This window comes from Penicillium bovifimosum (genome assembly GCF_028826915.1).
Source record: "Penicillium bovifimosum strain IBT 22155 chromosome Unknown utg000004l_segment0_segment0, whole genome shotgun sequence".
Lineage (NCBI taxonomy): Eukaryota > Fungi > Ascomycota > Eurotiomycetes > Eurotiales > Aspergillaceae > Penicillium > Penicillium bovifimosum.
In genome coordinates, this window is record NW_026622713.1 from 1,141,669 (window position 1) to 1,168,882 (window position 27,214).

The 27,214-nt window shown below is 50.6% G+C and overlaps 15 protein-coding genes across 15 annotated transcripts; 5 read left to right on the plus strand and 10 right to left on the minus strand.

Annotated features, from left to right (window-relative positions):
- Positions 1 to 755: 755 nt before the first annotated feature.
- N7515_004721 (uncharacterized protein) lies at positions 756 to 1,280 on the plus strand (the record flags this gene model as incomplete). The annotated part of the gene is made up of 2 exons (XM_056665465.1): positions 756 to 876; positions 937 to 1,280. 2 exons carry the CDS (start codon positions 756 to 758, stop codon positions 1,278 to 1,280), a joined length of 465 nt encoding a protein of 154 aa, XP_056522415.1.
- Positions 1,281 to 1,934: 654 nt separating this feature from the next.
- N7515_004722 (actin-related protein 2) lies at positions 1,935 to 3,493 on the minus strand (the record flags this gene model as incomplete). The annotated part of the gene is made up of 7 exons (XM_056665466.1): positions 1,935 to 2,021; positions 2,077 to 2,154; positions 2,213 to 2,778; positions 2,840 to 3,065; positions 3,161 to 3,304; positions 3,366 to 3,412; positions 3,475 to 3,493. The coding sequence occupies 7 exons, from the start codon at positions 3,491 to 3,493 to the stop codon at positions 1,935 to 1,937; spliced, it is 1,167 nt and encodes a 388-aa protein (XP_056522416.1).
- Positions 3,494 to 4,312: 819 nt separating this feature from the next.
- Positions 4,313 to 5,306, plus strand: N7515_004723 (NAD(P)-dependent oxidoreductase; the record flags this gene model as incomplete). The annotated part of the gene is made up of 3 exons (XM_056665467.1): positions 4,313 to 4,474; positions 4,523 to 4,992; positions 5,048 to 5,306. The coding sequence occupies 3 exons, from the start codon at positions 4,313 to 4,315 to the stop codon at positions 5,304 to 5,306; spliced, it is 891 nt and encodes a 296-aa protein (XP_056522417.1).
- A 286-nt stretch (positions 5,307 to 5,592) lies between these two features.
- Positions 5,593 to 7,093, minus strand: N7515_004724 (bZIP transcription factor; the record flags this gene model as incomplete). The annotated part of the gene is made up of 2 exons (XM_056665468.1): positions 5,593 to 6,764; positions 6,814 to 7,093. The coding sequence occupies 2 exons, from the start codon at positions 7,091 to 7,093 to the stop codon at positions 5,593 to 5,595; spliced, it is 1,452 nt and encodes a 483-aa protein (XP_056522418.1).
- An 845-nt stretch (positions 7,094 to 7,938) lies between these two features.
- N7515_004725 (GTP cyclohydrolase II) lies at positions 7,939 to 9,120 on the minus strand (the record flags this gene model as incomplete). The annotated part of the gene is made up of 2 exons (XM_056665469.1): positions 7,939 to 7,968; positions 8,023 to 9,120. The coding sequence occupies 2 exons, from the start codon at positions 9,118 to 9,120 to the stop codon at positions 7,939 to 7,941; spliced, it is 1,128 nt and encodes a 375-aa protein (XP_056522419.1).
- A 495-nt stretch (positions 9,121 to 9,615) lies between these two features.
- On the minus strand, positions 9,616 to 11,148 carry N7515_004726 (2-5-diamino-6-ribosylamino-4(3H)-pyrimidinone 5'-phosphate reductase; the record flags this gene model as incomplete). The annotated part of the gene is made up of 2 exons (XM_056665470.1): positions 9,616 to 10,803; positions 10,864 to 11,148. 2 exons carry the CDS (start codon positions 11,146 to 11,148, stop codon positions 9,616 to 9,618), a joined length of 1,473 nt encoding a protein of 490 aa, XP_056522420.1.
- Positions 11,149 to 12,088: 940 nt separating this feature from the next.
- Positions 12,089 to 13,309, minus strand: N7515_004727 (SAGA-associated factor 29 family protein; the record flags this gene model as incomplete). Its single annotated transcript, XM_056665471.1, has 3 exons — positions 12,089 to 12,371; positions 12,450 to 12,972; positions 13,135 to 13,309. 3 exons carry the CDS (start codon positions 13,307 to 13,309, stop codon positions 12,089 to 12,091), a joined length of 981 nt encoding a protein of 326 aa, XP_056522421.1.
- A 612-nt stretch (positions 13,310 to 13,921) lies between these two features.
- On the plus strand, positions 13,922 to 15,513 carry pmi1 (mannose-6-phosphate isomerase pmi1; the record flags this gene model as incomplete). Its single annotated transcript, XM_056665472.1, has 5 exons — positions 13,922 to 13,952; positions 14,006 to 14,026; positions 14,077 to 14,168; positions 14,219 to 14,456; positions 14,519 to 15,513. 5 exons carry the CDS (start codon positions 13,922 to 13,924, stop codon positions 15,511 to 15,513), a joined length of 1,377 nt encoding a protein of 458 aa, XP_056522422.1.
- A 1,436-nt stretch (positions 15,514 to 16,949) lies between these two features.
- On the plus strand, positions 16,950 to 18,315 carry N7515_004729 (uncharacterized protein; the record flags this gene model as incomplete). Its single annotated transcript, XM_056665473.1, has 4 exons — positions 16,950 to 17,137; positions 17,191 to 17,697; positions 17,754 to 18,002; positions 18,063 to 18,315. The coding sequence occupies 4 exons, from the start codon at positions 16,950 to 16,952 to the stop codon at positions 18,313 to 18,315; spliced, it is 1,197 nt and encodes a 398-aa protein (XP_056522423.1).
- Positions 18,316 to 19,172: 857 nt separating this feature from the next.
- Positions 19,173 to 20,247, minus strand: N7515_004730 (uncharacterized protein; the record flags this gene model as incomplete). The annotated part of the gene is made up of 3 exons (XM_056665474.1): positions 19,173 to 19,635; positions 19,700 to 19,757; positions 20,070 to 20,247. 3 exons carry the CDS (start codon positions 20,245 to 20,247, stop codon positions 19,173 to 19,175), a joined length of 699 nt encoding a protein of 232 aa, XP_056522424.1.
- Positions 20,246 to 21,637, plus strand: N7515_004731 (uncharacterized protein; the record flags this gene model as incomplete). Its single annotated transcript, XM_056665475.1, has 1 exon — positions 20,246 to 21,637. One exon carries the CDS (start codon positions 20,246 to 20,248, stop codon positions 21,635 to 21,637), a length of 1,392 nt encoding a protein of 463 aa, XP_056522425.1.
- A 156-nt stretch (positions 21,638 to 21,793) lies between these two features.
- N7515_004732 (uncharacterized protein) lies at positions 21,794 to 22,195 on the minus strand (the record flags this gene model as incomplete). Its single annotated transcript, XM_056665476.1, has 1 exon — positions 21,794 to 22,195. One exon carries the CDS (start codon positions 22,193 to 22,195, stop codon positions 21,794 to 21,796), a length of 402 nt encoding a protein of 133 aa, XP_056522426.1.
- Positions 22,196 to 22,783: 588 nt separating this feature from the next.
- N7515_004733 (uncharacterized protein) lies at positions 22,784 to 23,921 on the minus strand (the record flags this gene model as incomplete). The annotated part of the gene is made up of 3 exons (XM_056665477.1): positions 22,784 to 23,378; positions 23,426 to 23,693; positions 23,738 to 23,921. The coding sequence occupies 3 exons, from the start codon at positions 23,919 to 23,921 to the stop codon at positions 22,784 to 22,786; spliced, it is 1,047 nt and encodes a 348-aa protein (XP_056522427.1).
- Positions 23,922 to 24,522: 601 nt separating this feature from the next.
- On the minus strand, positions 24,523 to 25,782 carry N7515_004734 (uncharacterized protein; the record flags this gene model as incomplete). The annotated part of the gene is made up of 1 exon (XM_056665478.1): positions 24,523 to 25,782. The coding sequence occupies one exon, from the start codon at positions 25,780 to 25,782 to the stop codon at positions 24,523 to 24,525; it is 1,260 nt and encodes a 419-aa protein (XP_056522428.1).
- A 9-nt stretch (positions 25,783 to 25,791) lies between these two features.
- Positions 25,792 to 25,989, minus strand: N7515_004735 (uncharacterized protein; the record flags this gene model as incomplete). The annotated part of the gene is made up of 1 exon (XM_056665479.1): positions 25,792 to 25,989. One exon carries the CDS (start codon positions 25,987 to 25,989, stop codon positions 25,792 to 25,794), a length of 198 nt encoding a protein of 65 aa, XP_056522429.1.
- Positions 25,990 to 27,214: the final 1,225 nt, after the last annotated feature.

Sequence of the window (27,214 nt, forward strand, 5' to 3'; positions counted from 1 at the left end):
TCGTTTGAGTACGACAACCATAGAGAGCTTCATGTGAGGTCCGACGTCAACTCTTGAGCATCTGCATGGCAGCAACAGTCCTACGAAAAAGCCTAAGTGGGTTAAAGTGGAGCATGTGATCGCTACCCCGGATTGGTCAGGTGACCGAAGATCATCACAAAGTTTCGCGCCTTTGGCTGAGGTCACACTGCGTGCCACATGATGGCGACAGCACCTCGAGACTAGCAGCAGGCAGTGATCTGTAGAGGAGACTTTAATTCACCGGGTACCACTACCACATTTTCCAGCATCGCGAAGGACACCGATCTGGAAAGCTCACGTTTGATCCTTTGTCGACGACACATGACCCTGACCCTTCAGTACTGCATAAGCTCACTCCCCGCGACTTCGGCTTGGAGCATACCCTCCAACATCTGACCAGGCAACGAGCACGTTCATAATGGATATATACGAGCCATCGGCTTCGTCTCCGACAGGACCCAGCAGCCCTAGAAGAGCCCAAACCAGCCGCTCAAGGTCCCCAAACAACACAAGCTCAGCCCTATCCTCGTCCGTCGGCAGCACCCAGTCGCACTCAAGCGCTTCATCCCGAAAGCATGCACATAACCGGAACGCAAACCAGTCATCATCACAAGCAACCGAGTCCACGCCAATCAACACCTCCAGACAGAACTATCAATCCACAGAGCAAACACAAGAACCCCCCGCTCAGATCAAAGACCCCCAGCCCAACACCAACACCCCTATAATTACCAATGGCACACAACCCCCCAACACCCGACTCCCAACAAACATGGTATACCCGACTCGCAGATCGCTACGGCAGCCTCGAGCTTGAGAATAAAGGCAGCGTGGCACGCGACCACCTCGCACTAGGTACTTACCTTTATCAAGACCCCATATAATTGTTCCAAATTAAACTCTAACAGCAAGCAGAAAGAACATTCCTAGCCTGGATGCGCACCTCCCTCGCCTTCGCCTCCATCGGCATAGCCGTAACCCAACTCTTCCGTCTAAACAGTACCTCTTCCGCAAACACGCACTCCAATGCTTTCTATCCCAATCCCGATATCCTGCCTCCGCACCTCGCCTCGGAATACCAGCCAGCCGCGTTCCCGCCCTCTGCAAACTCCCGTCTCCGTAGCGTGGGTAAACCACTCGGGTCGACGTTCATTGGTGTCGCCATACTCATTCTTCTTATTGGGTTTCACCGGTACTTTGAGAGCCAGTATTGGATTGTCAGGGGCAAGTTTCCGGCTAGCCGGGGAGTGTGGCGTTGACGGCTTTTGTGGCTGCTGCGCTGATTATTGCTGCGCTGGCTGTTATTCTGGCGGTTTCGCCCGGAGCTGTTGAGGTTTAGCTTTGGTGAAGAGTGATATACTCTGCTTTCCTTCTTGCACTTGATACCTATTGCCTTTTTTGGGTAGTTCTCATTTGAGGCGTTTGCATGTGTATCCTGGTGTCGCTATATTTTTCGGGCTTTTTTCCATCTTTCAATACCTAAGGTACCTCCATACCTAGGTATACATCCGTTCTTAGGCAATCATGAAGAGAGGAGATAACCAATCATGCACAAGGAGGATACATTTATGCATTCGTGACCATGAGCCAAACAAATGGATATACATATCGAGATAATCCACAACATACGAGGCAGCCTATGAAGAAACAAGTAGTCGATAGAAATATTTTGCTCTTTCTGTCATAAACACCCGGATCCACTGCGCCAGACCAGTCTAGGCACAATGTAAAGGATGGGAAAACAGGCAAACCTACAAGATTGACGGTAGTATATCCACAGGGATGAGGGGGAAGGTGTAAGGCAAAGAAACAGAGGATGGGAAAAAAGACCTGGGCAAGATGGCTTGCAAACAATGCGAAGCAAAAATCACAGAAAAAAGGAGCAGACCCAGAACCGGCTAAATACAATCCGTCTATCGCGGGCCCAGCTTGTCCAGGGCACGAGCACCCTGTTCCTGCCATTCCTGCTTGCTCACCCACATATCCTCCTTGTCGGCGATCTGAAGGAAAGAACGTCAGTATGGGCTTGACACGGGAAGGAAAGAGGAGACAAACCAAGTTGGCAAGCACGGCACCACCCAAGAACACCATGTGTCTCCGGCGCGGGGGATCTTCGATGCGGACCTTGAATTTCTGCGAGATGAATTAGCCAATTTGCTCTGGTCTTCCCAACCGTTGCCCTTCGACTTACACCAAGACGCTCAGGATCTCCGCCCAATACCCGAGTGAGCCAGAGCTGCTTCAACTCCTTCTCCAAGCGAGAGGGCAGACCGGGGTACATGCTGCTTCCACCGCTAAGCACGATGGCCTTGTATAGACTGGAACGAACGTCGACATCGGCGCCCTGGATACAGTTGAAGAGCATCTCAGCCATACCCGGCTGGTCAACATCAACCAAGTGAGGCTGGAAGAGACACTCGGGGGCCTCAAAGCGTTCACTGCCGACGCGGATGACACGGCCATCGGGCAATGTGTAAGACTCGACCAGAACGGTGGTATCTTCGGAAAGCTTCTTGTCCAACTCGAGGTCGTATGAAACGTAGGCGAGCTTCTCCTTGATCTGGCGCACGGTTTCGAAGTCCGCAGTACGGTTTAGCGCGTATCCGCGGCGCAGAAGAAGGGCAATCAGGTTGCGAGTGACATCACGACCGGCGACATCCAGGCGCTTGATGTGGTGGTTCAGCACGGTGGACTCGTAGACGGGGATGATATGAGTGACGCCGTCACCGGAATCTACAACCACGCCGCTGCTCAGACCTGTGATCAGATCCAAATCAGTTTTGCCGTCCAAGTCATGTTCTTGTCTCGCTCCACATACCCTGGGCATACAGTGCCAGCACCGCCTGGATCGCGACGTAAACTCCACCAAACCCGTATCCTTCCAACATGACCTCGGCCATCTGCTCGCGGTTCTTGAGCGGGTTCATTGGCGGCTCCGTGAGGAGAATCTTGCGGTCCGTGGGGTCGATCTTCATCTTATCGTAAAAGGTGTAATTCCATAGATGCTGCATGTCGTCCCATTTCTTGACAATTCCATTTTCCATCTAGAGCAGCGCAGGTTAGGCATTGATGAGATGTGTGCTTTGCGGAGAGGGCGGGGTATGACGGTAAGATGAGGGCAAGAGCCTGAGAAACATACAGGATAGCTAATCTGGAGCATTGATCGCGCAGCAGCGGCTTCATCACCGCACATGATATCCTTGACCACGATGTCGCCGCCCTGCTCTTCCGTTCGCAAGATGGGCCGCCCCACTATCGAGGGGAACTGGTGCTCTGGGAAGTTCTAGCAGGAGATAATTAATTAGAAGGCAGCTTAGACAAATTGAAGTGATCCTGCGACATACCTGGGCGGCATAGCCAACCTTAAGGAAACCGGTTCCTCCATCGAGGACTGCGGAGTAGCTTGTTAGCTTGGAGCTGGGACACGGTAGCCTGGGGGGAATCGGTGTGTACCAATGGGCATTTCCGCCATATTGGAGGAATTCGTGATTCAACGGCTAAGTGTCAGGTTACCGTTGAGGGCTTGGGGTTTTGTCCAGGAACTCCCAAGATGTGCGGAATAGGGGGAGAGTTCAAGGAAGAGCGGAGGTGTTGGGGATGTTTGAAGTCGAGCGACGATGGACGGAGCATCATAACTTACGTGACCGTACCGTACCTGATATTCACCCCACAGTTGGGGGGTGAGCCGCTGTTATGACGGTATGTGACAGCATCGACGCATTCTTGGACCTAGGGAGCTCAGCAATCCATATTGAGATGTAAATAAGGGCTTGGATCTTGCAGTGCAGCAGCAGTGAGGTGAATAGTGTTCAAACCAATAGTTGCGCTTCCTACTTTAGTACATGTGGTACACCTCACATTAAAGGGGTACATGTATACACGTGGACTCGGCCACAATGGCAAATCAAACATGAAACATAGCAAAGGGATGAATGATATCTCTAAAGACATGTATTAAGGCTGAACTAGCGCAGTAGAAGCCAAAGACAAGCAATTTGGCGACAGGAGAGCTTCCCAGGTATCGGCCGATTCCGATCTCGGGAAAACACGCGCTCCACCAAGTGTTATCCTCGTCTTATACAAACTTCACATTGCTCCCCTGGCTGTGATATCAAGTCTGCCTGGGTGATTTTCATCGGAATATCCTCGGACATATCGACCTGAAACCCCAGAAAAGCAGTCAGTAGAAACGATGACCCGAATCGGCTGGGCAAGTACCACCTATATCATGATCCCAAGTAAACAAAACTAACAACATCTTTAGTATGGCCTCGGCTCCATGGGCCTAGCAATGGCCTCGAATCTCCAGCGCCACCTAGCAACAAAGAAAGCCCTGGGCATAATCTACTCCAACCGCACGATGTCTCGCGGAACGACCCTGCAATCGCTGGGCGGCGTCTCAGAGCCCAATTTCGAGAAATTAGTCTCCAGCTGCGGAATCATTTTCACCATGGTAAGCCCCAATTGCGGCCCATTTGTATCAACATTGACACCGCGACAGGTCTCCAATGACGCAGTGCTGCAAAGCCTACTCTCAACCGTCATGAGTTCAAGCCAGTCTCTGAAGGACAAGATCTTCGTCGACTGCTCGACAGTGCACCCCGAGACTGTGAGCGAAGCTGTAGCGAAGCTGAAAAGCAAGAACGCTTCGTACGTGGCGGCGCCAGTGTTTGGCGGGAACCCCATCGCTGTAGATGGGAAGCTTGTTTTTGCGATTGGGGGGCCGAAGCGCGCGACTGATGTGGTTAAGCCTTTGATTCAGGATGTCATGGGTCGTCGGGTTATTGATTGCGGCGAGGATGCTACTAAGGCTTCGCTTTTGAAGATTGCGGGTAATATTGTTACGGTGAATATGATGGAGGCTGTTGGAGAGGCTCAGGTCTTTGCTGAAAAGACGGGGCTTGGAACTGGGCCTATGGAAGAGCTTATTGGTGAGGCTTTTGGGCCCGTTGCTGGAGGGTATTCTAAGAGGTATGTTGGTTCGAAGGCACGTTGCGGTTTCCATGCTTATCTTCTATTTTTCTAGGTTGACGACTGGGGCTTATGCGCCTCCATTGGACTCCCGTCCTGGCTTTGGAGTCTCCCTTGCTATCAAGGATGCTAGACATGCCCTGTCCATGGCTAAAGACCAAGGAGTTCAGCTTCCTGGTCTTGAGCTTGCTCGTGCTAATATGGAGGCTGCCAGAGAATATGGCGGAGAGTGCCTGGACAGCAGTTCGATGTACGGGGTGTTGCGCCAGAAGGCTGGCTTGCAGTTCTGGAATGAGAAGAGCAGGAAAGAATGAATTGATAGTATAGGATTGTGAATTACAGAGTTATTGTTGCCATCGAAATCGGTATTTGCCTGAACGCCAGAGCAAATAACCATTCCAAATCATCTATTGACGACAGTTGCATGATCCCATAAACTGTGGCCTTTTCACGGCGTCAGGTGGCCATGCTTTATAACTCCGGTAGAATGAACATGAATGACACAGCAGCTTAGAAGGAATTTCCACTAAAAATAAATCGCTGAATTGAAGGTAATGGAACAAAGACCAACGTGGTAGAGGGAGAGGCCGAAAAGTAACATTAAGCCGAATTATATGGACTACTAATCTTCGGGGGATCGACTGCCGACGCCGATGGGGCGTTGATCTTCCGTTTCGGCTTAATTTGTGCGGTGTCTGCCAAAGCGGGATAAGCCTCCGCAAAGCAGGGCCCCAAAGACCAGTTGCACAGATTCCTCAAATGGCGTTCGAATACGGGATTGATGACCAGCTCGTCTGAATCACCAGCTGACAACAAACAGTCTGTATCCTCATACGGCCAATTAAGGCTGAGTTCGCTTGTGAACGGTATGAACCAGTTCTCAAACGGGTAACTCTGGTAGGAAGTGACGATCCGGTCACGCATCCCCGGCCAGGGGACGTAGTCCATCCAAGCTGGGTGCGGATGGAGGAGTTGCGTTGAGCGTGGTGTGAACCACTCCGGCAGTCGCTCATAATTCTCTTGTGTTGGATAAATCTGCCAGCGCATGAGGAGGAACATAACATAGAGCACCGCGACCTGTTCGGGTAGGGTAGAGATGTCCGGGAAGGTACGCAGGATGTCTGTGAATACCTTCGAGACTGGATGCGAATAAACGCTTTTCTCAGGATTTAATAACGAGGAGACACTGGGGTACGGCGGTCCGGCTAGTTTCTGTCTAGGAATCCCCTGGGCCGCATCACGTTGCCGGCTCTGGAGGAATTCCAAGAGAATGGTATCCATGGGGCATGTCGCTGGCAAATTCTGTATCGGTGCGGCGAATGCAGGCGGTCCATGTTCGGAGGTAGTAGTCAATGGATGTGGGTAAATGGGTGACGGAATATGCATCTGAGAAGAGCGGAGGTTCTCTGAGCTGCCGCGACGGAGCCGGTTGACTTTAGGAACACTGCGCGAAGAATCCAGAAGAAAGTTGAACCCTAGACGCTCCTCGGAGCCGAGGTCCAAGCCGTGGGTAATATTGCGGCGTTGCGAGTCCAATGCTACACGGAAAGAGGTCGTCGGAGGGCCACCATTGGTGCTGTTGCGACGACCCCCAAATCCTGGCGTGGAATGAGTTGGAGAAGGTGTGTCAAGGCTGGCATTGGATTCCGCATATAACCTGTCGCCTTGGAGTTGTGCCTGACCGTGGGAGGTGAACTGGTCTGTATCGGGGAATGGTGAAGTATGTGAAGGGGGCGGGGCGGACTTGGGTATAGCGTGAGAATATGGCGCATCTGTCTCCATTAGCTTGGAACGTAGATAATATTAAAGCGTGAAGCTCACCTGGTAATTCCGACTTCGCCATCAATGGTTGTATGATATCCATCGCCGCCTTAAGTCCTTGACGGAGCTCCGCGTTCTCCGACCGAATGGCCTCATTCTGGCGCAGAACTGCTTGAAGATCAAGATATGGCTTTTGTGATGACAAGTCTCGGACTTGTTGTTCCAGAGCTTCTATATGACCCTTGGTTCTTTCTCGAATTGCGCGCTGCGCTTGCCGGTCATTGGCCCGCTTCTTCGCTAGCTGATCGGGGGTGAGATTCGCAACACCTCGGGACGACATGCTGTTCAGCTTGCGCTTCCGCCCAGAAGTCGTGCCATTGTTTGCAGACCCGTCTACATCCAGTGATGTGGCTCGAGAATGGATCGGCGTGTCTTCGGGTCTGTCGAGGGAGGGGGAGGTTGCGATTGTCCGGGGATGTCAGGTGAAGGCGCCACATTCTCATTGGCTTCTGGAGCGCGGCTGGCCATGGCCTTGTACACGCGCTAGCGATTGGTAAGATGCCATACAAGAGGAAGTATTGAGGTTCGCAAGTTTCTGACACAAGTTGTGAGCTGTGGATTGGAGAAGGTGCAAAGTCCTGTCAAGGAAGTCATGTCTAACGTTTAAACTTTGGCGCGGGCGGCGGGTTCCATACAATTGGTTTGGGACTATCGCAAGAACAGAAGTACACTTGGACTCAAGACTCCATTGGCTACTCATATGTCGGTTGACGCCTTTTTCTTTCAAGGGCTATTAGACCCTGCAAGCAAAGGACCTAAGCTTGCAGGGGTCAGGATACAGTGGGGATATCGTCTGCGCCAACGGGCTCAGATCCCGAAATGGACCCAAAAAAGAGTATGATTTGAACTGATCCAATAAAGTACAAAATATCTTTAAGAGCTCCCATAGAAATTGGGAGAAGCTGACAATGAACATGAAGTATTGGGCAGCCGCGAAATCACACAAAAGACTATGTATACACGTAAGGATAGCGCCATGTCTAACAAGCCAGATAGAAGGAGAATATGCACAAGAAAATAGCTTTCGGTCATGTCGATCGTATTCAAAGGCTTTTGGAAATTCCAATGCAAGAAAGGGAAGACGAGGTATATGTGAAGGAGAATGATGATGACAACGGATAAGGATCATTGAATCATGTGGCCCATCTTCGAAATCTATAGCAGGACTGTTAATACAATTCGCAAGCGGATAATGCGCAAGAAACATACCTTTGTCCTCAAGTAACCCTCAATTTCAGAGCTCTTGATACCTCTCTGACCGCCAGTCCGCCATGCCAATGGGATCATCGGCACCCGCTCTTTTACAAGAACCTCCCGATTGGGGCCTTCGATAGCACGGACTTTATCGGGGTTATTCGTGAGCAAACGGATCCCCTCAGGGATAGAGTCTACACCACAGCCAAGATCCTGCAACATGGCCGTGGCCAGTCCATAGCTTCGGGCATCAGCGGGATGCCGGAGCAGAAGGTTGGCCTCGACAGTATCCGACCCGAGATCCTGGAGGTTGTATGCCTTCAGTTTCTCACCGAGACCAATTCCTCGGCCCTCTTGTCGCAGATAGATAATCACACCACCTGTCGAATGTGATGAGAGTGATTGAACCTCTGGCGGCGCATCGGAGGCAAAGTCCTCAACGGGGAAAGACATCAAGCGCGCCGCCTCGTCTAGCTGTTCGCCGCAATCGCACCGAGCCGACCACGCCGTTTCTCCTGTATAACACTCCGAGTGAATTCGCACCAGTGGTGGTTCGATCTGCTTGGGCGTCGAGACTGAGTCGCCTTGCTGATCATCATAGCGGCTGCTGACTCGGCCCGGGTGTAATTTCCCCATGTATGCACCTCGGATCATTCGATCCATCTCGGTCTCTCCTGGCCGGACAGCGTCCAAGCTCCGGCTGCGAATGTTGTTTCCAAATACAATGGCCAGATGTTCTTTTCCGTCCAAGTCGTTGTGATAAAGGTGCAGGAACATCTCCGCTCCGGTGGTCGTCGGGATCCGCGCCCGTACAATACATTCTACCTCGGGAAGCCGCGGCAGCAATTTGGGACCTTTGGCATGATGGCTCTTATTCTCGACATCGGCTGCCTGGTTTTGGTGGAGGACTGCTGTGGGATTCAAATCCAAATGTAAGGTACCGCCGGGTGTTGCAGGTGGGGTAAATGCAGGTGAGAGCAATGATTCTGGTAGAGTGGGAGTGTTTTCGCCTGCTGTGCTGCTCCCCTGACTTGTATTATCAATTGGCTGATCTACTCTTGGGAGTGATTGCGGGGGCAGCTTTGGTGAGGCGTGGGCCGGTAGATCGGTCATGTCGACTGTCGGCGGAGAGGCGGGGTAGTTGGGAGGTGCGGCGCGCGAAGCTCGCTGCAAACAAATTAGGGTGCAGGGGTGGCAATTGAATGGCTCATATACAAGCGATTGGAAAACAAAGGAGGATGAATGATTATGAAAAGGGTTCAATTGCGGAGTAGAATTGTCGGTAATACACCCTCGGCATGACGGGAGCTGCAGGATAAGGCTGAGTCATCTCGTTGTCACCGAGGGCTCCAGTCTAGCACATTCTCTCGGCCCCGGGCTTTTTAGTCAGGAGTTTATAATGATTACAGTTGGATAACTTGGATTGGGCATATCCCTTGATCAAATCATCAGAAGCAGAGAAGCAGAATGACATCTACTGGCTCAAGTGCAGCATACAATGATACAAATCGAATCTTGATTTCACTCTGCAGACATCAATCTATCAACGAAGCCGACATCGGGGAAAAAGTTGCGAAGAATGCGCCAGACTGATCACGCCACCAGTACCTAAGTAGCATGAACATCAGAAATGAACATGGCACGTCCATCCTCGATGTCGTGGCCATTCTCAAAAGCATGGAACACAATCTTGCTTCCATCGGCCGAGAAATCAACACCGCCAGCTCCGGTAACATGATCATCCGCGGCGTCGAAGTCGAACAACTCAGCATCAGGACCGTGAGCCTTAATATAAGGACCGGTGATCGAGGAAGCCGTCGCGTAGCTCACTTCATACTCGTCCGAGCCGTCGATGTCCGAAGTGAACGAAAGGTAGTATGTGCCATCAATCTTTGCCAAACTTGGCGATTCGATGATGGGCCGATGGGAATCATCGCTGGTCTCATCGTTATCGCGGGTTGCATGGATGTCGCGAGTCGCATGAGCATCATCGCGGGTGGCATGAGCGTCGTCGCGGGTCGCATGGTCGTCGCGAGTCTCATGGTCGTCGCGAGTCGCATGATTGTCGTCGCGGGTCGCATGGACGTCGCGAGTCGCAATAGAGTCATCCTCGGTCGTCTCAGAATCATCGCTGAAAATGTTGGAAGTGTCACGACGCCTGTATGAATCACTGCCAGTCATATGAGAATCATCGGTGGTATCCTCGGCATCATCGCCGAGGTCGTCGGCATCGTCGCTGAAGATGTTGGAAGTGTCGCGCCTATATGGATCACCACCAGTCATATGAGAGTCGTCGGTGGTGTCCTCAGAATCTCCGCCGAGATCGTCGACATCGTCACTGAAAATGTTGGAAGTGTCGCGCCTATATGACTCAGTGCCAGTCATATGGGAGTCGTCGGTGGTGTCCTCAGAATCGTCGCCGAGGTCGTCGACATCGTCACTGCCAGTCGCATGGTTGTCCGTCGCATGCTGGTCACCAGTCGCATGCTGATCGTGCTGTATCACAAGTGGGATCGCATCACCGACAGGAGTGACAGCGTCCGAATCGAGCTCTTGCAGCATGACCGAAGAGGCATGTGCGTCATCGTCGCCCACTTTATACACGATATAGTATACCCCATCGTCTTCGAACCCATCCGCATCAACTGCTCCACCCTGATCAAGGGGACAGACGAGCGCCTTGTCCTCTGGCACATAAGGACCTGTGGCATTGGCCGCAGTAGCTGCTCCAATGCAGTGCTTGCTAGCATCTTCACTCGACGCTGCGGAGAAATACATAACGAATTTACCGTCATCCTGGTCTACATTAGCAATTCTTATCTGGGTAAGTTCTTATGGGTTTCTCTATGCACTCACCCTTTGAATCACATCAGGTGCCCGGATTGAGGGCGAGGACGCCACCCAAGACGGGAAGGGTCCTGGCAGGGCATCTGATCCGGACATGAGATCCCACGCGGTGAAGTCGGAAGAGTTTGCAATCTGCACATTCACGCCGTGGGCATTGGACGCGAAGGCATAGTACCCGTCGTCGGTCTCGATGATGCTGGGGTCTGCGAAGTCACCGTCAATCGCACGGGTTGCCTGCGATGCGGCGAGTCCGCTTAGCAGCAGTGTTGAAAAGGAAAGTAATACCGTAGTCATGGTGACTGACGTTTGGAATTTCTAGGCTCTTAATCGCTATGCAATGTTGTTTTTGGTCTGAGGATTGGAAGATGAGTATCCGAAGTCGAGGAAGTATGTCCCTTTAAATACATCATTCTCGGTGCTGTAGATGAGCTGCTTCGCGAAATATCCACTGAATTTGGCATCGCTTTGTGCTCTTGACTCCCAAGTTGGAAACGAACTCGAGCTCGTACTCCAGAAATACGAGGAGAATGTTCTCGTGTCGAAAGTGACACTCAATCCATGTTGAGAATCTATAGAAACAGTTACGAATAGTTATTTCGTATTGCTGAAAATAGTACGCAGACTTCTTGGCCCAAACCCAACTCAGCTTGTGGGGGCTAAATGTATACGAACTGTGGCCGGGACACGAGAAGTCCAAGGCACTGCCTTCTTCCGAGGTCTGGTTAACATCCCTGCCATAGAAACCTGAATACAAATGGGGTGCAGTTTTGACGGAAGTGAACCTGACTCCAGCCCTGGGAGACCGATGAGAACATGCCTACCCACACAAAGTGAAGGCCTCCAGCTCGCATAGGCACCTTCAGCCATACCCCAGGAACTCCGGTCATCACGCATGGTTAACGGAACACCTGCAGTAGGTCGATTTATCTGCAAGCTATACTGCGTGAAGAGTTTATTTATAGAGGCTGATGTGGATAGCCCCTGAGCTTAACGAGCCTCATGTACGGAGCGGTGGAAAACCAGTGAAACAAAGGTATGGCCATGGGCACTGCCATAACCAACCCGGGGATCTTCGGTCAACATCAAATATAGATTGATTTCATAGAAAGACTATATCTCAAACCAGAATATCCAGTCAAGAAGAAAGCCATATCCATGGCAAGCCTTCAAACTCCAGATAGCGCCGCGCTTAAATGGTATCATCATCACATCAGATCATAGAAACAGAATGAACTTATTTGCCAGGAATGTCCAGCACAAAGCGCCGGTCCACTTCCATCTCCTTGTCGTCCTCCTCACCCTCAAACTTGAGGCGGTAGACATCCTTCTTTGCACCCATCACCTCCGCGCGATAGAAGGTAGTAGTATCCGGGTACCGAGCAAGAACCTGCTTGCCAGCCGGGAACGCAGGAAGGTGGGCGTTGATCTGAGGAATGGGAATCAGGGAGACAGCCGTGGTCTTATAAACTGCCCCTTGCTCGCCATTCTCATTCGGCTCGGGATCCTGCACATCATACCTGGACCCGAGATGAACCCGTCAGTCAAAGTAAAGCGAGCCAAGCGCAAGGCATCTTGACAACAGTAGTTAGACTCACCGCTTCTTCGGCCCCTCGCCCGTGATAGCCTTGATTATGCATTGGATCCCCTCACCTTCCACCCCCTGCTTATTCTTGTTGTGCTTGAACACGACCTGAGCCCCGACCACCAGCAACCCACTCCGCTCTGCGATCGTGCCTTTGGTTCCCTCCGTCGGCCCTTCCTCGACCTTGACCATGGCATTATCCTGGCGGCCGCCTTCGCGGGCTTGTGTGCTTGACGAGACGCTTGCGCTGCGCGGGACGGTCCCTTTGGAGCGCGCAGACTTGTCAGCCCCCGAAGCGCTGGGAGAATCGGTCACCGAGCCTTCGACCTCGTTTCTTTTCTTGCGGGATTTGGTGAATGGTGCTGACCGATTTGGTGGCGCCTCTGCTTCCGATGCTTTGCGCAATGCAGTAAGCAGCTCTAAATTCTTGATTACATCGCAGGGCTCATCTTGCATAATTGAGCGCTCGTCTTCGCTGAGTTTCTGGCTTAGGCGTAGCCATGTATCGAGTTGCTCATGTTCGGCCAACGTTGGATCTGTTTGCAGATTGCATTGTTAGTATGTGTGAATACACAATGACTTATTCAGCCCGTTCTGGTTCAATGGGACACGTAGCGCATAATGGAGTTTGTGTTGTCGGGTTATGGAGCCGAGGATCTAGATACTCCATAGTGCGGGGGAGGGGGAGGGTCACTCACTGTTCCCTTCAAGGCCAATTTTGTCCACCAAAGTCTTAATTTGACTGGACAATGAAGCTTGCTGGTCAAATTTCTCCTTGGATTTTCGAATATCCTGGCAGATCTTGGTCCAGAGCTCCAATTCCTCGTTGTTGCCGAAGCCATTGCCTCTAGGACGAGGGCGGTTGCGAGACATTATGACCTCTTCTCCAAGGCCAGATCAAAAAGATGTATACTGAACGCAGAAACCAAGAAGGTCACAGAACTGTGGGCTCATGCAACCAGATTCCAGCAGGGTGTTTGAAGGGTTGGAGACGCGGTGATAAGGGCTTCGGCCTGCGGGCGGTCGGGGTACATACGCTAAACTACTTTGGGATAGGCATCGTGTACATGCCTTTCAGTACAATTCAACGTTTTATACTTTTTTGTATGTTTGATGAATTAGAAAGAACGTGGATGGATGCATATGGTCATTGTCTCATTGACAAGCCAAGATCAATCCTCAATGCGAAGATGCAAGTAGCTTGAGATGCTTGCGGAAGTCCGTGAAGAATGACCAGATTAGGAACTCCCCCGCCTCAATATCTGGAGAAGAAACAAAAGGCAAAGTCTTTCCCCAACCTATACTTAACTATCAGTTATCGTACTTATCGTACTTATATCTTCAGTGTTCACTTGTTCACTTCACTTGTCTCGTCAAAAACAGGTTATAGGCCCTGCCCGCTCATCTCTCACCGAAGTCTTGGCGAGGAATTTCTAAGACATCTTGCTCCTCTCCACCTCTTTTTCTTCAAACATCGATCTCAATATGCAGGTACCACTACTTCGCTTGCAATGCGGTATGCTTGGACATGACCTCTAGTAAAAAGAACATGACTGACGAACTTCATAGGCGTCAACAGCTACGACTGGGGTAAGCTAGCACTACTCTAAATGCGTGTTCCCCGCACTGATATCCCGTAGGCAAGGTTGGCCAAGAGTCGGCAGCGGCCAAGTACGCCGCCACAACAGCTGCTCCGGATTTCACAATTGAGGCTGACAAGCCCTACGCTGAAGTATGTGACCCCACAAGTAATATCGAATGTGATGGGCTTACAGGACTTAGCTCTGGATGGGCACACATCCATCTCTTCCTTCCAAAGATGTCGAGACTCAGCGCAGCCTCCTCGACATGGTCCAGGATAACCAGGCCTTGATGTCCACAGAGATCAGCGAACGATTTGGAGGAAAACTCCCCTTCCTGTTCAAGGTGCTTTCCATCCGTAAAGCACTCAGCATCCAGGCCCACCCCAATAAGAAGCTTGCGGAGCAGCTTCATGCACGGGACCCGAAGAACTATCCTGGTAAGTGCTGTTTGAGTCTGTCATATGCGAGCAAATTGATTCCACGGCTAACATATTGTCAGATGATAACCACAAGCCGGAGATGACCATTGCTATCACTCCATTCGAGGGAGTCTGTGGCTTCCGTCCCCTCGCAGAGATTGTGCACTTCCTCCACGCTGTCAAGCCACTGCGCACTTTGGTTGGTGACCAGGCAGCCACTGAATTCGAAAAGCTCGTCAAGGGCAACGAGGATTCCGAGGACTCTGAAGGCATTAAGAAGAACAAGGATGCACTACGCTCCCTCTTCACCACCTTGATGGAGTCTCCATCCGAGAAGATCGAGGCAGCCTGTAAGGAGCTGATCTCGGAGGCAGAAAGCAACCCCGATCGTTTCGCAACCCTGTCCGGTGATGTGGCAACGAATCCCACCAACCCTTCCGAGCTAGCTGCGCTTGCCAAGCGTCTGGACGGCCAGTTCCCCAACGACATTGGCCTGTTTGTCTTCTTCTTCCTAAACTTTGTCAAGCTCGAGCCGGGCGAGGCTATGTTCCTCAAGGCAGACGACATCCACGCATACATCTCTGGCGATATCATCGAATGCATGGCGTCCTCCGACAACGTCGTGCGTGCCGGGTTCACCCCGAAGTTCAAGGATGTGTCCACTCTCACCCAGATGCTGACCTACCGCTACGCGCCAATCGAAGAGCAGAAGCTCCAGGCAACAGACTACCCCTACGCCACCCTGAATGCCACCGCCTACTCGAGCGCGTCATCCGCCATCCTCTACGACCCTCCCATCGACGAGTTTAGCGTCATCAAGACTGACTTGAATCGCAAAGGCGCCAAGGTCACATTCGACGGTATCTCAGGACCCAGTATCCTGATTTGCACACGTGGCAAGGGAAAGATCACTGTCGGCCCCAAGACGGAGGAGGTCCAGGAGGGCCATGTTTTCTTTGTTGGCGCTACTGCGGAGTGTATTATTGAGAATACCGGCAGCGGCGAAGGCGAGGATGATGTTTTCACCACTTTCAAGGCATTCTGTGAACTGCCCCCGACTGGTGAGGAGAGCTAGGTCCGTGGGTTGGTAGGATGTCGTTCTAATGTTTTGGCGTCCAGATGAAACACCTCGTTCTGGGTCCGCACACCTTTGAAGTGATACAGCCGTTCTCGAATTGGATGTCGAAGAAATAAATTAACTAGTATACAATATCCAGTTAATGTTTTGAAAGTGCTCAGGCTGTAGTTGCCATAGATGAACGTCCCGCAAAGGATACTTGAGACACTTCGCCCCCATGATATCCGACTCTTAGCACTGGCGTTATTGGGCTATCTTAAAGTAAATGTTTGGCAAGGCAGACTCGCTGTATCAAAATCAGTTTTGTTCTTCGTGGCCATATGTGAAGTATTATAGTGTGACTGATTGGAAAAGAGCTTCGCTCAGGCACCTCGGGCGCCAACTGGCGTAAGCAAAATCTATTTCCTCGGGGTGGAATTTGTTGCCAGTTGGTTATTACCGTTGTTTTTCTTTCTGGATGGTATTCTCAATTCTTTTGATGTGGATTATCCGAAACAAACCTCATTTATAGGTGAGTCTTCGACACTGCGCGCAAAAGTAGGCGCTGGGTGCACGATCCTCCCGATATGCCCGGATAGCCCTAGTCAGTCGCAAAGGAATATGTTTGATCCCAATAATCAAGGACTTAATACCTATGCACTCATAAATATAATAATTTCTATTGTGAGTCGTGAAACGAAGCATGTTTGATCGTATACCTATATAACTCCTCGCATGTCCCTGACGGGATGGTCCATAATCAAGGGCTTATTAGGCACTCAAAGGTTATACTTCTACTGTGACTGGTTAGGGCATGTTTTGCTCTTAAGTACGAGTGCTCAAATGTACTAGATATCCAGTTATCTGTAATTATCAGGCACTGGTAATACCTATGCTCTTGTATGACTGGCACTTTTAATATTGAATAGTCAACAGAGTTGCGCCAAACCAGACACGTCCTGTGCACAGGCTGTGCTTGCTCGGGCAGCCTATGACCTCTATCCACACTACTAAGGGGTTGACACTATGTTTCGAGGTTGACTCGGTGATAGCTCAAGATTGGTTAATGTGCCTCTACTCTCTAGCGATGAGTAAACGTGCCCGTGAGGCTAGGAGCTCTCTGTAACCCCGGAACCAGGGGAGCTGGTGGCCATCAGGCTCAGGAGCTGGTTGTAGTTTCAATGAGGCTTTCGTATATTTGGTTTGAATATATGGATATTAACCTCGTGATCGAAATAAAAGTTGATCTCCCAACTCCCTTGTGTCCGACAACTCGTCTTGAGAGCAGACCACTTAATTTTGACCCAAAACTATCCCACTACATTGATGTGAACACCGTGAGAATGGCATCCAACCTGGGAAACATAGCTAGACAACTTCTATCGATACGAGGTATACGCCACTGGCCATTACTAACAAGTACGGACCGACACGACGCTTTGTTGTCTGCGACGATGTCTATCCTGACAGAAACCCCCGAGCAAGAGACGGAGATCAACTGGTCAACTATTCACAGAACTCCTGACATATCCATCCATAAAGCGTTGAACATACACGACTTTTACAGGAAAGTCACAAGCGGATCATATGAACACTTCGACATCCCCATTGAATTTGTCGTCATGCTCAAAGAAGCAGCTAAGTAGTAACCCCCTTAACAGCTAAATGTAATGGCGCATTGCTAATGATACCAAGAGCGGCATGCAAGAAAGGCTACCTCAAATACGCATTCGACTTATTATCGACGGCCGAGTTTACCTTTGACCAATCCTGGCATTACATTCAGGGAAACACGCAGACCAGAGCAGAGGAACATATCAGTGTACACTACACGCATGCACGAATCGCGACTCTATTTGGGGATTTCAGGAAAGCCCGCAAACATGCTAACAAGGCATTGGAGTGCTACTACAGCGGCATGGCAGACCCTAGCTTTGTGATAAACTACCCAGTATGGATCATCTGGGGTGCTCGTGCGGAAGCCATGAGCGGTCTACATGTAGACCACAACGGAACAGCCAAACGGTACTATCGCCAGGCTCTGGAACTTAAGCCATCCAGCGTCAAGTTCAGCGCCTGTGAGCTGGACTTATGCAGGTGTTTGTTTGAGCTGGGACGATGGAGGGAGCCGATTGAACGACTGGAAGCTTTCATTGAACATCGCGCGGAATTATTCGGCCCTGATGACTCGGGGGACTATCTGTGAGTTGCTTCTGATCAATACACAGTACTTCAGGCATTTGACTGATGAGTAACAGGGTTGGCTATGCTCTTTATCTGTTAGGCAATGCCCATATGATGTACAAACCGACCATTGATGGGGCGACTGATATCCGCACGATTGAAGAAGCATTGAACTTCCTCAAGCGGTCCCTTACATGCTTCAGACTGTACTTCGGTACCACACATTGTTGGTATGGGGCCGTAAACGACAAACTGGGACTCCTCTATACCGATCTAGCCGCCGCAAACCCACAGGAGTCGCAACAGTATTCCCAGAACGCGTTGTATGTTCCTCTCTACCCCTCTGTATGGTATCATGCTAAGTCGGTGATTTTTAATTATAGGAACCACTTCCGTGCAGCGTTGAGAGCCTTCGGATACCAGAGGAATGCTATTAACTTCAAGGCTGAATGTGCCCGCGTCTTGTACCATACAAGCATTTTGATGGATAATATGGGAAAGGACGCAGAATGGGAAGAAACGCTTATGGAGGCTGATGCTTTGCAATGGGATATCACGAGTAGCGGAGGCTGGAATTTTGAAGGAGCATCGGCCGCCGAAGTTTACGATGAGATTGTTAATCCGTTGTTTCGTTAGGGCGCTAGCATGAGGCTCGAACTGTGGACTTTTCATCGGTCTTACTATTATGTTATGGAATTGCTTGTTAATGGGTCCTAGGTCAGATCAGATCAGTTAATTTACTTGGCGGATCAAGTGGACATCATATGCTTTAGATATCGTTGTGTTGGGCTCTAGCGCTGACATTTACGCTGCCACATCACACATGGGTCATCGGTATGTTTAGTATGCTTACCGGGATGAAAATGTCAAAGTTTGACAAATTGTTCGACAGCCAGTATTTACGGAGTGCGCTCTTACCTCAGACTACAGGTAGATTCAGCGTCCCAATCAGGTTAGCGTGGTGGAATTTCATAAATTCGGCAGAATCAAAGGCGGTAGTCTGAGGTCACTGAGGCAAGCTGCTACCCAGCCTTTCCACCTGAACCCCTTAGACAGAGAAGAACAACCAAGAAACACCATAGCAATCGGAATCCGATACCTGTGCAAGCAATTGCAACAACCTGCCCTTCGTCTGAGACAAGCAGGCAGTAGACCTGCCAACACTGATCAGTGAGGGCGAAGTTCCGCACGAAACATCTTTCGAGTTCAATGGCTGCAGACTGTCCCAGGAAGGGAAGTACATCCACCTGAGGCAAAAAGGTCAAGGAGCGAAGATCAAGCTTATCGATCTGAACGACCAAAGCATAGGCCTCGATCGAGGTTCTTGATCTGCCATTCAAGGCGAGAGTTCAGTTGGATGTGGTCTTTGTCACTTGGCTTCTGGGCTTGTGTGGCAACTTAAAGATCGAAGGCGGCTTCGGGTTGACATATTGACGCAATGTATGCACCTCGTGCACGTTGCTCCAAATATCTCTGCGCCCTGCTCTGGTCGTTCAGATCGATAGGCTTGATCTTCGCTCCTTGACTTTTTGCCTCAGGTGGATGTACTTCCCTTCCTGGGACAGCCTGCAGCCATTGAATTCGAAAGATGTTTCAGGCGAAAGTGTTACCGTTTGTTTCGTGCGGAACTTCGCCCTCTGGATCTCTTCTTCTTCTTTGGCGACAAACGTCTTCGTGCCCAGAATCAACGTGTCGTCAGTCTGCATGCCAACCATACCAAATCCGTCCTTTTCCCTGAACGTACCACCCAAATGGGACCGTTCACTGACTCCCGAGGCCAGGGACCCCATCAGGGAGAATACCGAGAACCACACGAAAGACAACCCAGATGACTTCAACTTCGAATGGGAACACGGAGGATACCGACGAAACTCCCCAGAGCCACTGTGGTCGAAAATGCTCGACAACGTGGTCAAATAGTACAACGGGAACGCTGAGGACAAGTATGGGGGAGAGCTGTGCGACAACTTCGAAGCCAAACTTGGTATCTTTTACGACGTTTGCGCGAGCGCCGGCTTACCGGAACACCAATTCGGCGTCGCATTCCGGCTGATGCTCGTAGGAAGGGCGAGGGATTTCTACATCTTAAAGATTAGGGGAAAAGTGAGGGAATTTCCCCTGATGGTCAAGATGATGAGAGAGCGCTTTGACATGGAGGAGAACAGACAGAGAGCGACCACTATATGGAGGGAGGAGCCTGCGGAACCAGATCATCGCTCGGATTCACCTGTGGTCTGTGAGGTTTGCAAGCTTACAAAAGCAAAAAAGCAAATCTCCCGTCGACCCATGCTCTACAACAGACCCTTCGAGGCCCTCCACTGGGACCTCACTCACTTTGATCAATCTCTTGCGCGAACGCGCTACTTCTCACACTCCGTGGATCCCGTTACCCGCTATCACCTGGGAGAGGAGAGATTCAGAGGACTGTTTCTTGTCGGAGAGGTCCTCTCCCAGGTGATAGCGGGTAACGGGGTCCACGGAGTGTGAGAAGTAGCGCGTTCGCGCAAGAGATTGATCAAAGTGAGTGAGGTCCCAGTGGAGGGCCTCGAAGGGTCTGTTGTAGAGCATGGGTCGACGGGAGATTTGCTTTTTTGCTTTTGTAAGCTTGCAAACCTCACAGACCACAGGTGAATCCGATGCTTGCAGAGGTGTCGAGGAGTGCGAACTCTGCCTATTTAGGCCATCGAGCGAGCTGGAGGGGCTACAGGCGGAGCTGCGATCAGCAGTTGCTAATGCGACCATTCTACCACATTCCGGGCAATTCCAAGCTTCTGAGGAATACGACGCGTACGATCATCATTGGACTGACCGTACATACGGAGGAAGAGGTCATGGATACAACCGTGGGGGCTACAGCCAGGGCAGGGGAGGCTATGGGTACGGAAACAACCGTGAATCAGGACCACGAGGAGGATACCGCGGAGCACGACAGGGAAATGGAGGAGCTCGTCAGAAGAGATGCTATATCTGCGGGAAACCAGGATGTTGGTCCAAGTATCACACCGGACACGAACGGAAACGATCTCTCGACAACTTCCCCGAGCCGCACTTCTTTGCGACGGGCGAGTCAGCCACACCGCCGGACTTTCAATTGTTCCTGAGCGAATTTGAAGGCTCAGAGGAAAAGGGAGGCCCCGACGACGATGATTCGCATGGCCCAGAACAGATGCTCGCGACCATGGCCATTGATGACGAGCACGAGGGGTTCATGACGGAAATTGGAGAAGTCGACGGAACAAAGACGATATCTATCCTGAATAACCAGTCGACATACCATTTCCTCACCAAGGATGATATTTTCCAACAACAGCCCGACGGACAAACTACGGAAGTGTTCACACTCGACAATCGGTACTCGTCTGACAATTTTCAAGGCATCATGCCAGACACTGGAGCCGCCGGATGTTCATCCGCTGGTGAACCTCAGTTCAAAGCACTGTGCAGACTGGACCCGAGCGTCAAACAACTGGATACTTCCCGGGCCGGGGAACATAAGATCAATTTTGACGACGGAGACCCCAAACCTTCCTTAGGGACTGCCGATGTCGACACATCGATCGGCACAATCTCGTTCCATGTCCTCCCACGAACACACCATTCCTCTGCTGCTTCAAGGATATGGATGCTATGGGAGTGGAACTCCGGAGCAAAAAGAATGTGCTCGAACGAGGGGACAAGAGAGTTCCCGTTATACGGAAGTGGGGACGCCCGTGGATGTGATGAATTTCTCCAAGGCTCTGTTCGGATCTGCCTTGGTCATCACATCCACGGGCGTCCCCACTTCCGTATAACGGGAACTCTCTTGTCCCCTCGTTCGAGCACATTCTTTTTGCTCCGGAGTTCCACTCCCATAGCATCCATATCCTTGAAGCAGCAGAGGAATGGTGTGTTCGTGGGAGGACATGGAACGAGATTGTGCCGATCGGGGTGTCGACATCGGCAGTCACGAGCCAACTAGCAAGGGGCTGCCAGTTGGCCTTGGAAGCGCTTACTGCGATTGCGGTGTATTACCAACACTGTTGCAATAAATAGATGTAAGGCTACCTATGTGAACTAGAAATCAATTGCAATAGAGACAACAATGGATCTGGGATGCGGCTGAAACATCAAGTGTTCAAATGTAGACAAGCTCCTCCAATTTCCCACGAACCAACTCTTTGTTTTCGTCCGTCCAAAATGTCCCAGGTTTGTTGATTGCCTTGATCTCTTCTTGAAGTACCGCATACCACTGGGCTGTACCAGATAGACCAAGCTTCGCGCAGATATTTGTCACACGCGTTATCCAGAATAGCCGCATGTTTTCATTGACCAGTTGGTTGGCGGCATAATCCATCAAGAGTAATTCCTCGTTCAGATTTTTCTTCGCATTCTTCAATGCCTCAGGCCATATCTTATTCAATGATTGAACGGCCCGATCATTTTGGTCATCATCAAGATCGGGGCAGCTAGAGGCAACCGCCATTGCGAGCTGAAGCATCCACGCACACTCTTCATAGCTTTCATCCCTATGGTACATCTAAGCTCTGGTGAGCAGGGCTGCAACTGCTTGACTGGAGATTGTCCGCAGGATACAGTCTTCCTCTTCAGAGGATGCATTGGAAGTGCTCTCCTGGCGGTATATCTCAAGTATATGAAAGATCCCAACCAGTGACTCGTGTGCTGGAGATGCATGTTCGAAATTGTAATGACGCAGTCCTTCCAATTTCTTATGCATCAATGGGCAGACTTCGTCGGCGAGATCATAAGCTCTATGGCTGCGCAGGTCACGAGCGAAATTATGGAGAATTTTGAACGACCATTTTGAATGGTCAGAGCCTTTGATGGCTGACACTCCTGAATTCTCCCATATGCTGCGCATGTGAGAAAACAGCCATTCCTTGCAGCTGAGTGTCACTATGAGCCCGGTCAGGCCCGACGTCGACTGAGAATATATGTAATGTATCGCATCCTTTGCTAGGTTGCCTAGCCATTCTCGCAATTTGTCGTGTTTATGGCCCCTTATTCGCTTCTGGATTGATTCACGAACTCTTGGCTCGATGGCAAACCTATAAAACCGTTTCTCTGTGCTCAGGTGATTCGGTTTGATAAGTCGCACAATCGACTTCTAATGCAGATAATCAAACACACGTCGGAAGTCTTCCGAATCCCATTCTCCGGTGGACTTGGTGAAATGACGGCCCCATGGAAACAAGTAATGAAGGCCGACCTTGGAGGCAGCAGCGGCCTCGCTGAGCTTCTCAGTGAGAGACGAGCAATCAAACATAGTGTAAAAGGCCAGAAGCAAGAAAGTATGAAGGCAGGTCCCTCGCTGGAGTTCTGCTATATCATCATCAAGCGTGTCGCGAAGGCGTTTTTCGTTGTCCTTCTGATTCGATCGCAGTAAGGAGATGCCGGACCTCATAATGGCCGAATGCTTCTTATATTCTCGGAAGAAAGAAGAAAGGTCAATGAGACCAAAATGCAGAATAAGCTTCGTGGTTTGTACGAGGGCCAAAGGTCGACATCCCAAGTACTCAATGATCTTCAATGCTCTCGCCTCCATGGTAGGCGTTCGAACCCATTCTTCGTGGGGTGACAAGAGCCCGAAAAAGAGGTCCAGGGCATGACCTTCTGCCAAGGGATATAAGTAGTGGAAACCGACATTCGACATCGGATCCACGAGATGGAGCAAATCTCGTGGAGCAAATTCTCTCGAGTCGCTCCCGAGTTCAGGCAAGCCAGGTCGAGACGCCGACTCGTCAAGAACATTGTTCCATTTGATTTCCCGCCGCGGGGCATCAGTCCCTGCACGTTCGCAATGTCTTCGGGGAGGTTGTGCCCGTCCCAAACGACATCATCCCAAACCATCAGCCAAGGGTGCGACAGATTCTCAATAAACTCGACGACCTTGTTGGCCATGGTATAGACAGTATCAGATTGGGAACCGAAGATCATGCCTGAAAGTTGTGCGAGGCTTTCCAAGACAGATTTCTGATCGGTACCATCAATCCAAATATTGCGTGATATTTTCCCTCCTGCCGAGCGCGACGGCAATATTCCCAAACGAGACGTGTTTTACCCTGGCCGCTGGTGCCAATGACTGCAGTGACATTCTTGAGCGTGTCAGTGGTCGCTTTTCTCGCCTCAATCATGGCATCGAGTTCCATGAGATCGTCGTCTCTCCCAATGAACGGGCCGACGTCAAACTCTGGGGTCTGGGAGTATCTCCAATCCTCGGGTGTAGGCTCAGATAAATCCATCATGTCGCTTGCGAGCGGTATAGAACTCAGAGGGTTGAGAACAAAATATCCCCGAAGCTTCTTGGAGTCGAGGGTTTGGTATTATCCGGAAGTAATAAGCTGGAAACGGAAGAAGACAGGAAACTCGAGCCCATATTTAAGGTACATCAACCTACGCTGTGAGCCAACGTAGTTGCAGAGGAGACCCGGTTCAGTGTCAACAGAATAGGAAATATGGCGGACAAGGACTGCGACGTACATAGCTGCAGTACAGCAGATGGTGATGAGGTACTGACATTGTTAGGTTTGATATCCCGGACGCCCTAGAGTTGTGATGAGCAGCTGCCAATTAAGGCGTAAGACTCGTCAGTACTTGCTGAAAAACCAACAGCTTCACAGCTAATATGGATTACCAACAGCATGAAGCTTTGGCCTCTGGCGGTTAATAGAGCATTCTTAGTGTTCGAGACACTGGGTATCACATGCCACATGCTCACACATATTTCCAACCTCCCAGTAGCCGTTGAGGGGTTTTGACCGTGGTGCGAATGAAGAGAAAGAGAGTTGGACTGCCAAGGAGACTAGAAGTTGTGGTTGCCTGAGGCCAACACTACACAACCTCAGGCTACTCACCAGTTGGCGGTTGTGGTGGTAGGTTCTCGGCGCCAGTGGAATACAGATATCTGATCGTATGTAGGAGGGTTTGCGGACCGATGTTGGGTATGTGAATTGATTCACAAAGGCCCCCATATATCTCCGTCCACAAAGTCTTCACTTGCTTGTAACTTGGAGTCCCGGAATATCCCCTATTGTGCTCAATGTAAAGAATCACCTCAAGGGCGAGTACCGCCATTCTCCATTGTTCAGTTCGCGAAAGCTGGGCCTGGATCCATTCTTGAGTTGCTAGAGGCATCGCAGGGCGTTGGGATCTCCAGTGATACGTCAAAGCCGAGGAGTTAAGGAGACCTTCAATCACCCGGTCAAGCTCAACAAGCTTCGTCCATTCGATACTAGCAGCATCCCAGTAACCACTCTCCGGACGGCGGATCTCCGCCCAAGGGAATTCATAATCGGTGCCTCTTTTGAGCTCATAGGCCAACTTCACGTACTCCGTGTCGACAGCATAGGAAGAGCACCGAAACATGAACAACAACGCCATGATCGTGCCTCGCGTTGCTCCCATTCTTCCGAACGAGGCACTCAACGCGTCATGGAGACTGTATGGCTGGTTCAAGTTTAGCCCCGTAAACCACCATTTGAGCACTATGTCATTCAATTCGGGCCGGGACCCTTTCTCATCAAAGAAGGTACAATCAGTGATATGATGTTCTTGAATGATCTGAGTTGATTCCATGACAGCCGGAGGAAAACATTCAAGGCTGCCCACTATCGCCCTGGCCTCCGTGTTCTCCGGTGACCTGTGTAGTGTGTCAGGGAAAGCAGTCAAGCCGTAGAGAAATTCCAGCGCATTCGCCTTGCTTGATACAGGCAAGATGAAATGCTCCGTCAATATGCGGCTACCGGCGTCAACCAGCGGTTTGTTCTCGGCCGGTGTGTCGACCAGACGCACCAGATCCCGGCAACAAGTCGTGATCAAGACTGTGCCACGTTTCTGGGGCGCAACGGTCAGCGCGGCCAACCATGGTTGGTTGTCCTTTGTGGGCAAAGGCGGCTCCGTGTTCCAACCATCGATGATCATAAGCCAGCAAATAGGCAGGTCTTTGAGGATCTCTAGAGCCCTCAACGCCTTCCACTTGTCGACAGGGACTCCGTCAGGGATTACTTTGGAATTTGCAAACTCGTCGAAGATTATTGCAAAGCTCTCAGCCATGGTCTCCCCATTTCTGGCATCGATCCAAATGGTCTCCTCGTATGTGTTTATCATGGTCTTCGACTATTGGTAAGCAAGCTTAGTCTTTCCCGCGCCATGCTCTCCAAGTATGCATGTGATATACTGGTTGTTGATTCTTCGACGCTCAGTCAGACCATGGAGCTTCGACACCGCGGTGTTCTCTCCGAATTCTGCGGCGTTCTCTTCGGAGTCTTCGAACAAGGGATTTTCAACCCAATCGGGGTCACTGGAAGCTGCCATTCTGCGGAGTAGCAAAGAGTAGACAGATACTGGATTGAACCGAAGATATCTTATGATGCTTCGCCAAGGAAGTGATAGAGACAATGGATGAGAGGAAAAATGTTGATCGAAAAGAAGGGAAGGCCATCCAGACGACCCTTTTATATGCAGGCTCTCCTCTGCCTTGATTTGCCCACAAAGCTTTCTGGAAAAGGCGAGGCTGAGTGCCGCAGGGGGCATGTCAGTGTACGGGGAATCACTGCTCGACACGCATCACATAAGGGGCTGAACCAGGGAGTTTCTGGGAATGGTTGCCTGACGTTCCAGGGCCTAGCTATACAGAAGCCAATAGATTCATTGCCTAGAGTAGTGCTATTACTGATTAGGATACGACGGCGTCGCTGGCAGTAGTATAAGCCACCGACCACATCGCGCTTTGGCTGCTAGCAGCCAAAAGAGGACTCTGATGTGCAAGGGCCATAGACTCGAGATGGCCAAAACATCACGGGCTAGGAAGTTTAAATACTGGCGATTGGACGATAAGTTAGAATCACGCCTTCAGGTACGCTAAGGAGAGAGGTGAGGCTGGTTAGACTCTACTACGGCCTACTTCACTTCTGTCCAACCGTCTTCGTTTCGCTAGTCGCGCGTCACCCACTGGAGAAACGCATTGCCTCGCCAAATGTAGTGTCTGATTCCCTATGGCGCCAGCTTATCTTCCGTTTTTATGTTAGAGACGTATTGTTGGCACAACTATGATTCTATGTGTTTCGAAAGTCTGGGCATACTACGTAGTCCAAGCAGCTACCAACTGTCACTCTTGAATGAGTGCTCAGTTTGCCACAGGTTTCTGGGTCTTATTAGATTGAAGGTTACTTTTAGACTCAAAAGCGCTAATACTGATGAGCAACCAACAATATGAGGGCTTTGGCTTTGTCCCGTTGTGGTCAATACAGCCCATATATAAGACATTGTTATATACCAGGGTTATCGCTCTGAGACGGCTAAGTTCCAATGGAACGTACTGCGTTTCAAATACGCGTCTATCCAAAGAAAGAAAGATAGGTAATATCCCGAAGGAAGACAGACCAATTGGATCGTAGCCCCTACGGCGTTAAGAGCGAAGTGAAGTTTTCCTCCAACCGTCGTCTATAGAGGGTAACCTCGAGCCCCATATTTTTTCAGACTCATTTATTGGATATGCCTTCCTCTCGTCCTCGTTCTGCTAGCTCTAACCAAGACAATA